This window comes from Loxodonta africana, chromosome 3 (assembly GCF_030014295.1).
Source record: "Loxodonta africana isolate mLoxAfr1 chromosome 3, mLoxAfr1.hap2, whole genome shotgun sequence".
NCBI lineage: Eukaryota > Metazoa > Chordata > Mammalia > Proboscidea > Elephantidae > Loxodonta > Loxodonta africana.
Genome location: NC_087344.1, coordinates 191,479,909 through 191,493,933, shown reverse-complemented (window position 1 = coordinate 191,493,933; position 14,025 = coordinate 191,479,909). Strand labels below are relative to the sequence as shown.

The window sequence follows — 14,025 nt, the reverse complement described above, 5'->3', positions numbered from 1 at the left end:
AGAAGCAAGCTCTTAGAACCAAAGGAGACAGAAAAACCACATAAACTCACTGAAAAATACCACACAAAACAAGAGTATGGGAATTCCAGTTTCTTAAAATGTATATAGCAATTTTTGGAATTTAATAGACTGAATTCAAAGGAAAAAAACAAGTTCTAGATAAAACTTGTTAATTTGCCAGAGCCTCAAATGGAGCAATATTAGAACTTTTGACAAAACCTGAGCATCAAGCAAGCGTTCCCCAAAAAGAAAAGACAACAGAAATGAAAGCTTCCCAAAGTGGTCACTGAAATTCCAAATTACTTCTAGTATTTTCAGTTTACAGTGTTTTTTAGATGTGAACCACAAACCGGTGTCTCAGCAGTAGGAGGGAAATCCAGGCTTATTTATCAAATATGTTAAGCTCTAAGGTTCAAGCTTTTGGTTTCCTTCTTTTTGAATTTAACTCATTCTGTTGGCCATAGACCTAGTCTCTTATTTTAGACCTTAAATATACTGGTCCCTTCAATTGGAAAGTACTTTAAAGCTACCGATGATTTTAATTTTAACATTGTGATTCTTCATTGGGAAACTAGACCATAAAACAGGGATGGAACTATCACCTCTCCCTTCAAATTTCATAACACAGGTCAGGAGCTGTCACCTCCCCCTGCAAATTTGGTAAAAGACAGCACTATTTTCAAGGATTTCTCTGAGCCACAAAAAGAAACCTGACGAGGAACACCACAGAGTTTAGACAGTGTTTTGCTTAGACCAATGTGTACCTTCATTGCGTGAGAGTTTTCTTGGGGGTGGCTGGCATGCTAGTGCTCTAGCCTGTCTCTCGATTACGTTGTCTTGTCACAGGAGACTTTAAAGCTTGTGATGAGCGCTGATGACTGCCCTGATGGCTTTTACTGGTTGACTCGTTCCCAAATTTTTGTGGCTTATGGTGCCTCAGAGCTCTTCGAAAATAGAATTATCTCTTTAAAATTTCAAATGCCCAAATCCAGACCTAAATTGCAGCTCATCGAAAGAGTTAACTAGATATCACCCTTAACCAAATGGTCAAGCAAAAATCTAAGAAAGATTCTCCTTAGTCAAACAACCAGTTCTTCAAACAAATATGCCAAACAAAACTTAAGGACACATGATAAAGAGAACAAAAAAGAATAAGCAAAGGCTCGCTTTCCAAGAGCGCTTATTCTGTCCTTGTCAAAGCGACATGGAATGGGAACACGTGGGTCCAGAAGATAGAACTCCTTTTGCCAGCTTTTTCTCCACAGTCCAGGTCTCCTTGAGTTTGACTGGATTTATAGCTTCAGAAATCTTTGACCACTGTGCCATTAACTGTTATTGGGTAAAAACATCACAAAGTTTACTAAAGCAGAAAGTTTTACTTGGTATACGTTCAAAAAGGCAAAAGTGGGAAGCAGACAAGCATGCTGCCAGGGCCGTGTCTGCCTGAGCCCAAGGAAACATTACAGAATAGGCAAGAATGGGAAAACAGATCAGCATGCTGCCACAGCCATATCTGTCCAAGTTCAAGGAATATTACAGAACAGGCAATAATGGGAAAACAGACAAGCATGGTGCTAGAGCCATGTCTGCTCAAGTCTAAGGGATGTAATAGAGTCATCAGTATATATTAACATTACAAATGAGCAAAACCATTGAAAGCTTCATTTTTTCATAGATTGTCTAGAAAGTACTAAATCACTGTAATCCTACAATTTGAATTGTCTTTGTTAACCATCTCATTGATAACAACAGTCAGGAGGGTCTTCATGGGTCCAACAAATTTTCTACTCACTAAATGCTAACAGAAAAAGATAAGAGTGGTAAATCTTTTGGGTTCTGTTTGATTGGCTTATGTTAAAGATTCCCTGAAAGATACTTTCCAAGATTGTTTTAGCTATTGTCTTTATACCTCAGAGCCCAGTTGATGTGTCCTTGTGAGTCCTTGTGAGTTCAACTGCATCTGGGTCACATTCTCTATGCTCAAGGACAGGGAATAATGACTCCAATATTATTTCCTAAATCAAAGTCCTCCATTCACAACTAACATTCTCCCTGTTTCTTACCATTGTCGCCTCAATACAATTCTCTTCTTTATTCTCCTAGATCAGAGGCACCCCTCTTGGGCACCTTTGTAGGTGCCTGCCTCAGCCTGACTGTGCCTGTTTGGCTCCTATCGATCAAGGCTGGTTGCTAGAGGATTTGGAACTCCCTGAGGATAGCCTGAGTCAACTCGATGGCGATGGGTTTGGTTTTTTGGGTTTAAGGATAAATGAGCCAGCATTAGAGCTTCTTCCTCTTGCCCTGCTAGGACCCCTGACTCTTTTCACAAGATTAAGAGGTAATGAACACAGAATGGAGCCTCTGGATGGTGCAGTTAATATGCTCAACTACTAACTGAAAAGTTGGAAGTTTGAGTCCACCCAGAGCCATCTTGGAAGAAAGACCTGGCGATCTATGTCTGAAAAATCAGCCTTTGAAAAATTCTATGGAGCACAGTTCTACTCTGACACACTTGACAGCAACTGGTTTCTGGTACACAGATTACAACCCTGGAGGTGTCTGACCTTTATCACAATGACACATAGCCTGACTCTTTGTAGCTTCCTGGAAGAAGCTGTGAACCAGCTTATGCTCACTTACTAGGACATTCCGCTCAGGGGTTTTGACTTCACTATCGTGTCTTCTTGTTCCCCAAGTCCCCATCTCACAGACTTGAAACCCATTATTTCGATTGATGAATGCATGTTATTGTGGTGGTTGTTAGTTGCTGTCTAATGTGATTCCAACTCTGGGATGAATGCATGGGTGGTGGAAAAGTAGTGTTCCCCCTGGGGGTAGTGGTCTCCTGTGTAATATCACTAGTGGAGAGAGCTAAGAAAAGGAGATCTAGCAGAACATTCTTCCATCTATGTAAAAAGTTACAGCTCCCTTGGCATCCTCCTTCCCCTTGGGAAAAATGGGGTGCAGCCTTGAGTAAATAAGGCATGAGTTAGAACCTCTATCCTGTCTAAAGTTATAGAGACAATTCCTAACACCATCTCACTGCCCAACAGCAAGGGAGTAGGTTAGGCACTTGAGTTCTCTGCAGAAAAGGTAAATCCAATTTCTCTACCTCTCTCTTGCAGACGGGGCGACCCTTCTAGCCCCCTCTTCTGTCTTGGAAGGAGACAGTGTGGTTCTGAAATGCCAGGCAAAATGGACTGGAAGGATAAAAACTATGTCTTACCACAAGGATGGAAGACAGTTACTTTCGTCAAATAAAGTCTCAACCTTCTCTATCCAAAGTGCAGCTTTTAATGACAGTGGCCAGTACCACTGTGCCATTTCTGGAAAACTTCTTTGGAATTGGGAAACAACTTCAAAAGCAGTAAAGCTCAAAGTCCAAGGTAAAATCCTCACTCTTGTGTGAGCTGGGGCTGGGCAGGAGGCTGTGGCAGCAGAGCAGCATGAATACCTGGCGGGGAAAGCTTGTCGTGCGCCAAGCATGAGCTGGAATGCTTGTGGTTTGACAGTGCAAGGAAGATGTGCCTGGCTCTGAGTGTCCTGTTTGCTGGGGTTGCTTCTCACCAGGCGCTTTTCAGCAGGAACTCTGAATCTCACTGCTCTGGGTACTGTTGTGATCCTTCTCTCTAGAGCTGTTTCCACCTCCTGTGCTGACGGCCAGCTCCTCTCAGCCCACGGAGGGGACCCCAGTGACCCTGACCTGTGAGACCTGGCTTCCTCCTCAGAAATCAGGCACTGAGCTTCAATTCTGCTTCTTCAGAGAAGGCCAGGGCCTGGGGCCAGGCTGGAGCAAGTCCCCAGAGCTCCATATCCCTACTATATGGAGCCAAGACTCAGGGTCTTACTGGTGCGAGGCACAAAGAGTGACTCCCAGGGTCAAAAAGCAGAGCCTCAAATCTCAGATTCATGTGCAGAGTAAGTATTGGTAGGGCTGAGCCTGCAAGGAAAAGAAAGGTGTGCTCTGGCTTCAGGGGGACTGCTAGTTCTTTGTGCAAATCCTGTCCTTGTGTAAAGTGGGAACTAGGCTAGAGAAACTTTCCAATTTGCTCTTGACATCTCTGTTTGTAAGAATCAGGAATGGATTAAGCTCTCTATAATCTGTCTCTTCTTTATCAGTCAAATAATCAGACATTCATCGACCACTGACTGTGTGTGCGGCACTTAGCAGTGGGCCAGCAACTTTAAAAGCCAAGGTTGCTGCCTCCAAATGGCTGATCTGCTGGGATTGCAACACATCTTGACTTATTAGAAGGCAATGTAGTGCTACATTGTATGGGACTAAAGAAAGCCTCAGAAAAAGCAGAAGCTAGAGTGAATCTGAGTGGTCAGAGGATGCTTTGGGACAGAAGGGTTGTGATTTGGTTCAGGCCTTGAAATTAGAAACAAAGGAAGAATTGTCATTTAGATCGTTATTAGTGACAACGCCTTTTCTAAGGTAGGGCTGATGCTGCCAGTGTCCGTCTTCATTCTGTGTAAAGGACATCTACCTGCACGGTGGCTCAACCAAAAAGCGTTCCCTGCCTCATGGAGCAGATGGTTCATCACAAATTCTGTAGTGATTGCTGCCATGAAATTAGCCAGAATCAGGGTTGGGATATGGAAATAATTGTATCCACATTCTTCAAGGCTAAGTGTAATGGAGTCCATACATCTGAAGGCATGCTTATAATGGATTACATGTAGATCCCTATATTCCCAAGGGGATGGAATCTGTCTTTGTCCCGGTCTCAGGGTTTTCTATAGTCAGGGTTCTCACATGTTATCTTATACCCACTCAGGAGTACCTGTCGCTAACGTGAGCTTAGAAACCCAGCCCCCTGGCGGGCAGGTGATTGAAGGAGAGAAGTTGGTCCTCCTCTGCTCGGTGTCTGAGGGCACAGGAAACATCACATTCTCCTGGCACAGAGAGACCACAGAAACCAGTCTGGGAAACAAGACCCAGCGTTCCCTGTCAGCAGAGCTGGAGATCCTGGCTGTGAAGGACAGTGATGCTGGCAAGTATTACTGCAGAGCTGACAATGGTTACCAGCCCGTCCTGAGTGAGGTGAACATCACTGTGAGAAGTGAGTCCCACTTTCATTCGTCTCAGGTAGGAATTCCAAAACTGAAGTCACGGTACATAGGAGTCATGAGAAAATTCCAGGAGGCCCCAGGGATCAGTGCTGTGGAGAACAAATAGCAATTTGAGGATGGGTAACACCAAAGGGTCCACAGTTCAAATCCGCCAGGTGCTCCTTGGAAACTCTGTGGGGCAGTTTCTACTCTGTCCTATAGGGTCGCTATGAGTCGGAATAGACTCGATGGAGCTGGGTTTGGTTTTTTTGGGGGGGGCGGGGAGGAGAACCCTTACAAGTTAAATTGCTGACGTCTTTCTTTTTGTGTAACGTAAAGAAGTCTGGGCTGGCATAAGAAAAAAGTAACAAGAAATGACCATGCCCAAGCAGTAGCTCAGATTTGGTATTCCCCTAAGTTCCTGAATACAGCTTTGAGAAAATTACCTCTGATTATTCTAGGGGGCATGTGAGAATGGAAGTAATACAGCATGACAAAGGGCCAGGCCCTTTACTAAGACTCCATCACGGGGGTTCGTAAGTTTACTGCAGCATCAAAAATCCTCTCTGACAGCCCCTTTTTCTCTATTAGTTCCAGTGTCTCGCCCTGCCCTTACCATCAGGGTTTCTGGGGCCCAGGCTATGGTCGGGGACATGGTGGAGCTTCACTGTGAGGTCCAGAGAGGCACTCACCCTATCCTGTACCAGTTCTATCAAAAGGATGTCATCCTGGGGAACAGCTCGGCATCCTTTGGAGGAGGAGCATCCTTCAACCTCTCTCTGACCTCAGAGCACTCTGAGAACTACTCCTGTGAGGCTGACAATGGCCTCAGGGCCCAGCGTAGTCAGGTGGTGACACTCAATGTCACAGGTAGGTTGGTGGTACTGGATGTAGGGGAATTATGATCAATATTATAATTAGCAAACTATCATTTTCCCACAAATTATAGTTCCAAATTCCACAAGCCTCTACCCTCTGGCTCTGCAGTGCTATTTTATGAGGCATTGCATCTCTTATGTGATTGACCTCTACATTCTTACACAACACATCCAAATTCTTTATTGATAACTTTTATGGTTTCAGAAGATGAGTGGTGTCCTGTGTGATGTCTACTGCATGTGGAGAGGTAGAGAAGGCGACCTCAGTGTCTGGTTATCTTCTCCTCACACTAACCTGAAAATATGGACTATACTTAGTGGCTTCTTACACGGATTTCTATTTACTATTCCCACATCCCCTATAAGGATTCCAGGGTACAACATTTACCTTTAAAAGTTTACTCTTTACCCTCTGAGGCTGAAGCACTGGTTTCTTTCCTCAGGACCTGAGGGCTACAGAAAAGACCTTGTCATAGCCGGAACTCTTGGGGGACTCTTTGGTGTTCTTGGTTTTGTTGCTGTTGCCCTACCATTTTATTACTGGTACCACAAGACATCAGGTTTGTATCTACTATTTGTTTTATTTCCTCTTTGTTGCTATGACCTTATCCATTACTGGTATAGATTGAATTTGCAAAGAAAACCTTCCAAAATCTGATAATTTCTTCCTATGTTTCACAATTCTACGACTTTCCACCTCCTGAGCGATGTTACAATACTACTAATTTTACAATATGTATTTTCTCCTGCGTCTAGTGGCTTGAGATTAAAAGCCATTAACATATTCCTCCATGCTTGACTTTTAAATAAAAAGTCTAACTATTAAACATGAGTTAATAACTTTCAATAAGTATAACTAGCTTATATGCAATGGAATAAAATGTAACAAACCAAAAAACCAAACCTGTTGCCATCAAGTCCGTTCTGACTCAGAGTGACCCTATAACAGAGTAAAACTGCCTCATAGGGTTTCCAAGGAGTAGCTGGTAGATTTGAACTGTTGACCTTCTCAGTTAGCATCCAAATTCTTAACCACTGCATCACCAGGGTTCCCACAAGTAACAAGAAGCTAGATTTAAAAGAATTAAAATAATTTTGCCATAAACATTTTTCTTTTATTTACCTATTTCTTATTAGTTACTTTTCTCATGAGTCCTCTTTCAATTACTAGATCCAACATATGTATACATGGATTATAAATGTATAACTTACATATGTAATTTTAATTAATCCAAAAGATTCTGAGTATTATTAGCTCCTTCCTTTTAGTCTACATTTTAGTCAAAATTGCTGTTTAATGAGCCACCCCAAAGCTCAGTGGCCAAAGTCACTTAAACCATTTTTTCTTGTTCACATGTATGCAATTGGTTGAGGGTTGGCTGATCTAGCCCGGACTCGGCTGGGGAGTTTGGCTCCAAATTGCAGTCTGGCTGGGCTTACTTCCTATTGCAGATTGGTCTCAGGTCTTTCAACCTTCTTGAACTGCTGGGCTGGCTGGGTCATCATTTCCTTATAGCCATGGAAGACAGGAGTGAGAAAAATTGTCTGATATCTCTTAAAGCCTAGGCACAGAACTGGTATGTTGTCACATTGTCACCTCTGCCCAAATTCCATTGCCTGAGACCAAAATGAATACATGAAGAAGCATACTCCACTAAATTCGTAATTTCTTTTATAAGGATCAGCACAAAGCAGGTTCTTATGAGACAGAGGTTAAAAGTTTTCCAAATCTCCAACTTCTCCAAACTATTGTACCACTCCATCATCTCTAACATCAACTACTCCCTGTCCCCTCAGTACACTCCCTCCCATCTTTGGGTTACACAGGTATAACACTGGTAGGCTATCTCCACCACTAGGCAATATGGCCGTATTCACTGTCACCTCCAATTTTGCCAGATGGGGGAAAGGTACATCAGGCCCTTAGGAATTCTGGCACACAGGTCCAGAGGTATAGTTCGAGTCTCTTGCTTAGGGATCACTCCGCTTTCAGCACCCACAGCTGCACTACTGGCCCTGGGACTGCAGTGTCTGGCAGGAAAAAAGCAATTTTAGGTGATGTAGGGAAGAACTGTACAGTAGCATCAGCATCCTCCTTGCCCCTGGTTAAGGTGAAACCCTGGTGGTGTAGTGATTAAGTGCTACGGCTGCTAACCAAAGGGTCGGCAGTTCAAATCTGCCAGGTGCTCCTTGGAAACTCTATGGGGCAGTTCTACTCTGTCCTATAGGGTCACTATGAGTCGGAATCAACTCGACGGCACTGGGTTTGGTGTACCTTATTTGAATACTTTCACGCTTTCAAGTATTCCAGGCACCTTATTTGCCATTTTAGAAGGCTGTCCAGTTCCCTTGGTGGGCCACAGCACCTTATTTGCGTAGTCCCACCCAATCGTTTTGCGGGAGGCAGTAGACCACACGTGGCTAGAAGGGCCCTATTAAGTAATTCCCTGCGCTGCATTCATCTATAGCTGGAGAAACCACAAAGCCACACGGCTAATGCCAAGGATACAAGGAGTGGAGAAGAATGAGGGGCAAAAATTCAATGTGTGACACAAAGCTTTTAAAGTTGCTATTTCTGAATTTTTAAAAAAAACTTTTAATAGTTTTTGTATCCTTTCATGAGAGCTTTATTGCTGCTTAATGAATATAAATCTTTTTGGTTAGGAAAAACCTAACTGACCTCCATTCAAAGAAAATTTTAATCTTCATTTTTTATCATCATTCAAGAAAGAAAGAAGGGAAAAGCAAAACAATGGAGCCACAATTTAAAGTATGAGGACTACATTGAAGAAAATCTTCCTAGAGCCAACCCATATGAAATATTTCTATTGCTATTATAAGTTAAATGTATGCTTCTTACTCTTCATTTCAACTCTCTTTTTCTTATGCGCCTGCACTTGACATGCCATTAAAAATACTTCTGTGCTTTTTAACACATTTTATTGTCAAATACCTCACACATGCAGAAAAGCACAAAACAAAAATGCACAGCTCAGTGTTTTATCACTACCTCTATTCAAGAGAGCTTCAGGCAAAAAACATTAAATATTTCATAATTTTGGGAACTCTGGCATTTTTTTTTTTGTCTGGCGTCACAAACAGTTAAGTGCTCACCTGCTAACTGAAAGGTTGGCAGTTTCAACGCACCAGCCGCTCTGCAGGAGAAAGACCTCGTAATCTGCTATCGTAAAGATTATAGTCAAGAAAACCCTATGGGAGAGTTCTGCTCTGTCATATGGCGTCTCTATAAGTCAAAACTCATAGCACTTCCTAGCAACACTATAGGACAGGGTAGAACTGCCCCCCACAGGGTTTCTAAGGCTGTAATCTGTATGCAAGCAGACTGCCACACATTTTCCCACAGAGCGGCTGGTGGGTTTAAACAGCTGACCTTCGGTTAGCAGCTGAGCACTTAACCACTGCACCAGCAGGGCTTGGGTCACTGTGAGTCCGAATCGGCTCAATGGCAACAGGTTTGGGTTTCGGTGTGGATGAGTTGAAATTTGACTTCAAGTCAACTAACAGCAACAAAAACAAACCGTAAGATTTTGATAGATACTTTTTATCAGATGTTTTTGCTATTCTATCCCTGGTTTGCTAAGCAGTTTTACATGAGTGGGTGCTAAGTTTTATCAAATCCTTTTCTGAATCTATTAAGATGGTCATATGATTTTTCACCTTTTTTCTCCTAACGTGGTGAATTACATTGATTATCAAATATTGAGTTGATCTTATATCCCCAGAATAAACTAGGTTGTTTGTATTATATGGTGTTATATAAGCATAGTTTCTGAGCTGGCCTCATAGACAGATACATTTAAATTGTTTTTCTGTTTCAGAATGTTATTTCTAAGTTCCTGTATCATATTGAAGGCCATAGGTAGAGTTTTTCACAGGGCTATCTAAAATCTCAGTTCTTTTCTCTTCCGAGAAAAACTCCTTCTTTCACCTAGGCTTTTAATAACTATTCTGAGAAATTTTGATAAAATTCAGTCTGTTTGAAAAGTACATTGGAAGAAGACATTTATTTTGATTAGTATGTTAAGGCTGTTAAAAGAGACAAATTATTCTAAACCTGTTCTCTAAAAGATCCTATAATGCATTCAAAAGAAAGGATTATGAAAATATAATAATTTCCTACCTCCAGGTGGTATTATTAAATTAGCTTATATTTCTTTAAAGGACCTACTCTGACTAGTTTAATAATAAATAATCACTTATATAAATTGAATAGTCCTAATAGTCCCAGAGAAAACCCTGGTGGCATAGTGATTAAGTGCTTTGGCTGCTAACCAAAACATTGGCAGTTCAAATCCACTAGGAGCTCCTTGGAAACTCTATGGGGTAGCCACTCTGTCCTACAGGGTCTCTAGGAGTCAGAATCAACTCAACGGCAATGGGTAACAGTCCCAGAAAACAATGAAAATGAAGTTGTTCTGAGAAAACTTTTTGTTTTGTGATATGTCAACTTCAAAACAGTTTCCAAGATCTTTATAAGTAACTTGGGAAACCCTGGTGGCGTAGTGGTTAAGTGCTACAGCTGCTAACCATAATGCCGGCAGTTCGAATCCACCAGGTGCTCCTTGGAAGCTCTAAGAGAGGGTTCTACTCTGTCCTATAGGGTTGCTATGAGTCAGAATCGACTCAACAACAGTGGGTTTGGTTTTGGTTTTTGGGCTAGACTGAGTATATGGAATATATTCTAAAGTTTAAAAGATAGTAATGTTTGTCCTAAAATGATGTTGATACCAAGATGAGAAAGAGGAGAGCACAGAAAAAGAATTTGAATGAATATGGAAAGTTGTAGAAGGAAGAAGAAGGTTAAGTAGAAGTTTAAGATTTGATGGGTTTATTTACAGGATTGTTAAAATTTAGTTTTCTGTCTGTTAAATTTTTCTGTTACTGGGTTGTTCTTAATGAAAAGATGTAAAATGACAGAAGAAGGCTAAACTTATTGCCAAGAGAATACAAAGAAGACAAAGGAAAGAGTCAAAGGACCCCTCCCAGCAGAATAGAAATCTTGAGAAGGATATTAAAAAATAAGATGAATAAAGTAGACATTGATGGGGTTCCATTTACATATAAATGGACATAATGGGATGCCTGAAATGGTTGCTGAAATCTTAGCAGGACTAATGTTAGACTGGGAGGATAGGAACAAAGTTGATCCGAGGAAGATGAAAGTTTTATTTAAAAAAATTGGGATATTTAATATGTTGTAAATCGCATAAGAAATGTTATCAGGTCAGAAGATATACTTACATTTAGGTTGAATATTATTAATACATTTCAGAAATTGTATAAGTTCCTAGAGATTTGTCACTATTCTCTCTGTCCCTGGTATGTTCTAATGCTACTTTGCCTAACATTAAATATTCTTTGTATATCCTGACTATTCAGTAGTATGTCTTAAGATTATTACATGTTATATCTGAAACCCTTTTAAAAATTTTGAATTGACTTCATTTAGCTTTACATTAGTTATGTAATTAATTCCCATCAGGTTTTTTACTTTTAAGAATTATTATTATTGTAAGTCAACCACAGCCATTTTTGCTTGTCATCTGCAGGTAAGTTTTAATTTGCAAATTCATGGAAAACATTTGACCAAAATATTTCAGCAAAAATAGGCTATATTGGACTTATAAAAAGACCATACCTAGTTCTTCTCAACAATCCCTGTGTCACAAAATTAGAAGTTAAACCTTAGATCCATTTGTCTAAGGCATCTCCTTAGACTTGTCAGCCCTTCGGTGACCTAAAAATTCTCTTTACACCCCTTCATGGCCAGAAGCAAATGACAGCAGAAGCAGACAGCTAATCCCAAGATCATGGAACAAGATATCATGCAAGTTACTAAGATTTGTGGACTTTGCTTAGTGATTGTAACTTTTCTTGTATTAATAACCTTACTATACTCCTGTGGTCTTATTTCTTAGAAATTCTCTCTAATATGAAAGTCCAAATAAACTTTTTTTCTGCTTAATTGCTAATGCTTCTCTTTATGCCTGAGTAAGTACTACAAGAGAAATAGGACAAAATATCATAAAAACTCACACACACAAAAAAAAGCTTCTTAGCCTCATTCAATACCTCCTATACCTAATACTCCTTTTCTTGATATTTTTAACTGGTTACCTAATAGTATTGGCTCTTAGCTACATTTTTATTCCAGACTAGATTGATTATCTTAGTTATTGTAATAATTATTTTGGGGTTAATCAAATATTATATGAATTGTTTCTCTAACATTTGTAATCAGGACACTATTGCCCTGACAATGCATAGAATTATGTATTTTTAAAGAACCCCAGTTTACACCTTAAGTTAGTCTTTTAGAAATGCGAAGTTGTCCCTCCAAATGTGGCCTTGCTGTACACATGTCCCAACCAGAGAATCACAGAAGCAGAGTGTCTAAGCTGTGGCATGGTGAAGAAATTAATAGCTGAATACTGGAAAATGAAAACTAGGTCTGAAATTTAATAAAACAACCTAAAAAATCCATGCAGAAGAAAGCACTCTTATAGTAGTGATCAAGGAATGTCTACAGAAATTCATGATCAGAAGGGAGGAGTGTATAAGAGCATTTTAAAACTGAGGTGTTTGGCTTGACTAAGGTTGCTGACACAGGTCTAAAATCAAATTCCCCTTTTCCCCAGATCCTTGCTCCTGCTTTCAGAATACATGCACTCCTCTTCCTTCCGGGTGAATAATTATGTGGTTATGCTTGCTTAAATTTATGAAAAAAGTGTTCCAGGAACAGCATGACAAAAATGCTCTGTTCTCAGGAGAAAATGTTTATGCAGCATGTTATAGGGAGAACACTTACACAGGTTGTCCCCAGAAAGTCTGTGATGGAAATTAGATTGACTGACATTGTGAAAAGTTTACTTGTGATATATACGTAACCCCCGCCCTCATATACAAAAACCCCCTTTCAGACTTCAGAGCATTTTGTCACTGAATGCTGTCTAATTTGTGAATTGTACATCTCTTAATAAAACTCTTTGCTTTTAACCTTAGCAGGTTCAGAGATTTTTTTTTTCCCTTTAACAGTACTCAATGTTATTTTACCTTCACAAAAGGAAGTTCAAAGTTTTCTTTTCTTTTATATGTTTTGAAACAGTTCATATAGCAAAAAAATTGCCTATTCTTTCAAGGTTTTATGGAGCATTCCCGTTAAATGGTCTGTGCCTGTTGTGCTTTTGGAGGGTTAGACCTTGGACAAATGTCTTTATTTATATTCTTGTAATTAATCTTGCAAAAGATGTTAATATTCAACAACATCCAGTTTTCCTTTACTTCTGGGGAAATGGGAATTTTGCATTTCCCTGACTCCTTGAAGTTATGTATGACCAGTGAAATGACAGAAGTGGTGTGTGTCATTCCCGATGGGAGCTTTTAGGAGTCAAAGATTGACCTTCCATGCCCTAATTCCATGTGCCAGTTGATTGTGGAAACACATGCTGAGATGATAGCATATTAAACCATAAAATATATCATATTTTACGATAATTAAAACATTGTTTTAGGTATGTGATTAGACAAGGAAAAAATAGAACAAAATAGAATATCCAGAAACCCAGGCAAATGTCTGTGAGGTTTGCCATTTGAAGTGACATTTCAAAGCACTGGGGAAAAAGGATGGATTATTCAACTGATAGTATTGGAATAAATAGCCATTTGGAAGAAATACAATTGAATTCCTATTCTATATCATGTATTTTCCAGGCTGATTATACACAGTTAAGTCATGCAAAAGCTTTGAGAGATAAAGCTCCCTCTGCTGAAATAAATGTTTCTTTATCTGCTTTTCAGGAGGAAGTTCTGCCTCTAATGTACCCAGTTGAGAACGCTTCCTATTCAAAATTGCAACTCTAGTGATCTCCTTACTTGCAGTTTTAAACACTTGTTATTACTCTGTTTGTACATAGATTTCAAGGCCATAATAATTCCTCAATTCTCTACTTCATTATATTCATGCTTCAGGGCATTGTCTGAGGATGGCCCACATGATCCTGGGTGTGTTCTTGGATAGAATTAGATAAATTAAAATTAATTTCCTAATTTGTATATTCAAGATTATTTCTTG

General features: G+C 40.1%; 2 protein-coding genes across 4 annotated transcripts; both read left to right on the top strand.

Moving 5' to 3' along the window:
- The first annotated feature begins 1,204 nt into the window (after positions 1–1,204).
- Positions 1,205–3,932, top strand: LOC135230564 (Fc receptor-like protein 2). Its single transcript, XM_064280003.1, has 4 exons — positions 1,205–1,339; positions 2,104–2,338; positions 3,126–3,386; positions 3,634–3,932. Exons 1-4 carry the CDS (start codon positions 1,205–1,207, stop codon positions 3,930–3,932), a joined length of 930 nt encoding a protein of 309 aa, XP_064136073.1.
- A 147-nt stretch (positions 3,933–4,079) lies between these two features.
- LOC135230846 (Fc receptor-like protein 2) lies at positions 4,080–13,737 on the top strand. 3 transcript variants are annotated; one of them, XM_064283070.1, is made up of 4 exons: positions 4,080–4,997; positions 5,647–5,925; positions 6,377–6,493; positions 11,725–13,737. In XM_064283070.1, the coding sequence occupies exons 1-4, from the start codon at positions 4,760–4,762 to the stop codon at positions 11,811–11,813; spliced, it is 723 nt and encodes a 240-aa protein (XP_064139140.1). In that variant the 5' UTR covers positions 4,080–4,759; the 3' UTR covers positions 11,814–13,737. The 3 variants fall into 3 exon arrangements, with proteins under 3 accessions (XP_064139140.1, XP_064139139.1, XP_064139138.1); XM_064283069.1 differs by having other exon boundaries at positions 4,080–5,066; positions 11,728–13,737; XM_064283068.1 differs by having other exon boundaries at positions 4,080–5,066.
- Positions 13,738–14,025: the final 288 nt, after the last annotated feature.

Bases quoted from the DNA above. Each gene is read 5' to 3' on its own strand.
- LOC135230564 (XM_064280003.1), top strand. From the start codon at position 1,205: ATGGAATGGGAACACGTGGGTCCAGAAGATAGAACTCCTTTTGCCAGC. The intron at 2,339-3,125 runs GTAATGAACACA...TCTCTCTTGCAG, and splicing joins TCTTTTCACAAGATTAAGAG to ACGGGGCGACCCTTCTAGCC. The intron at 3,387-3,633 runs GTAAAATCCTCA...CCTTCTCTCTAG, and splicing joins AGTAAAGCTCAAAGTCCAAG to AGCTGTTTCCACCTCCTGTG.
- LOC135230846 (XM_064283068.1), top strand. From the start codon at position 4,760: ATGTTATCTTATACCCACTCAGGAGTACCTGTCGCTAACGTGAGCTTA. The intron at 5,926-6,376 runs GTAGGTTGGTGG...TTCTTTCCTCAG, and splicing joins GGTGACACTCAATGTCACAG to GACCTGAGGGCTACAGAAAA. The intron at 6,494-11,724 runs GTTTGTATCTAC...CTTCATGGCCAG, and splicing joins CTGGTACCACAAGACATCAG to AAGCAAATGACAGCAGAAGC.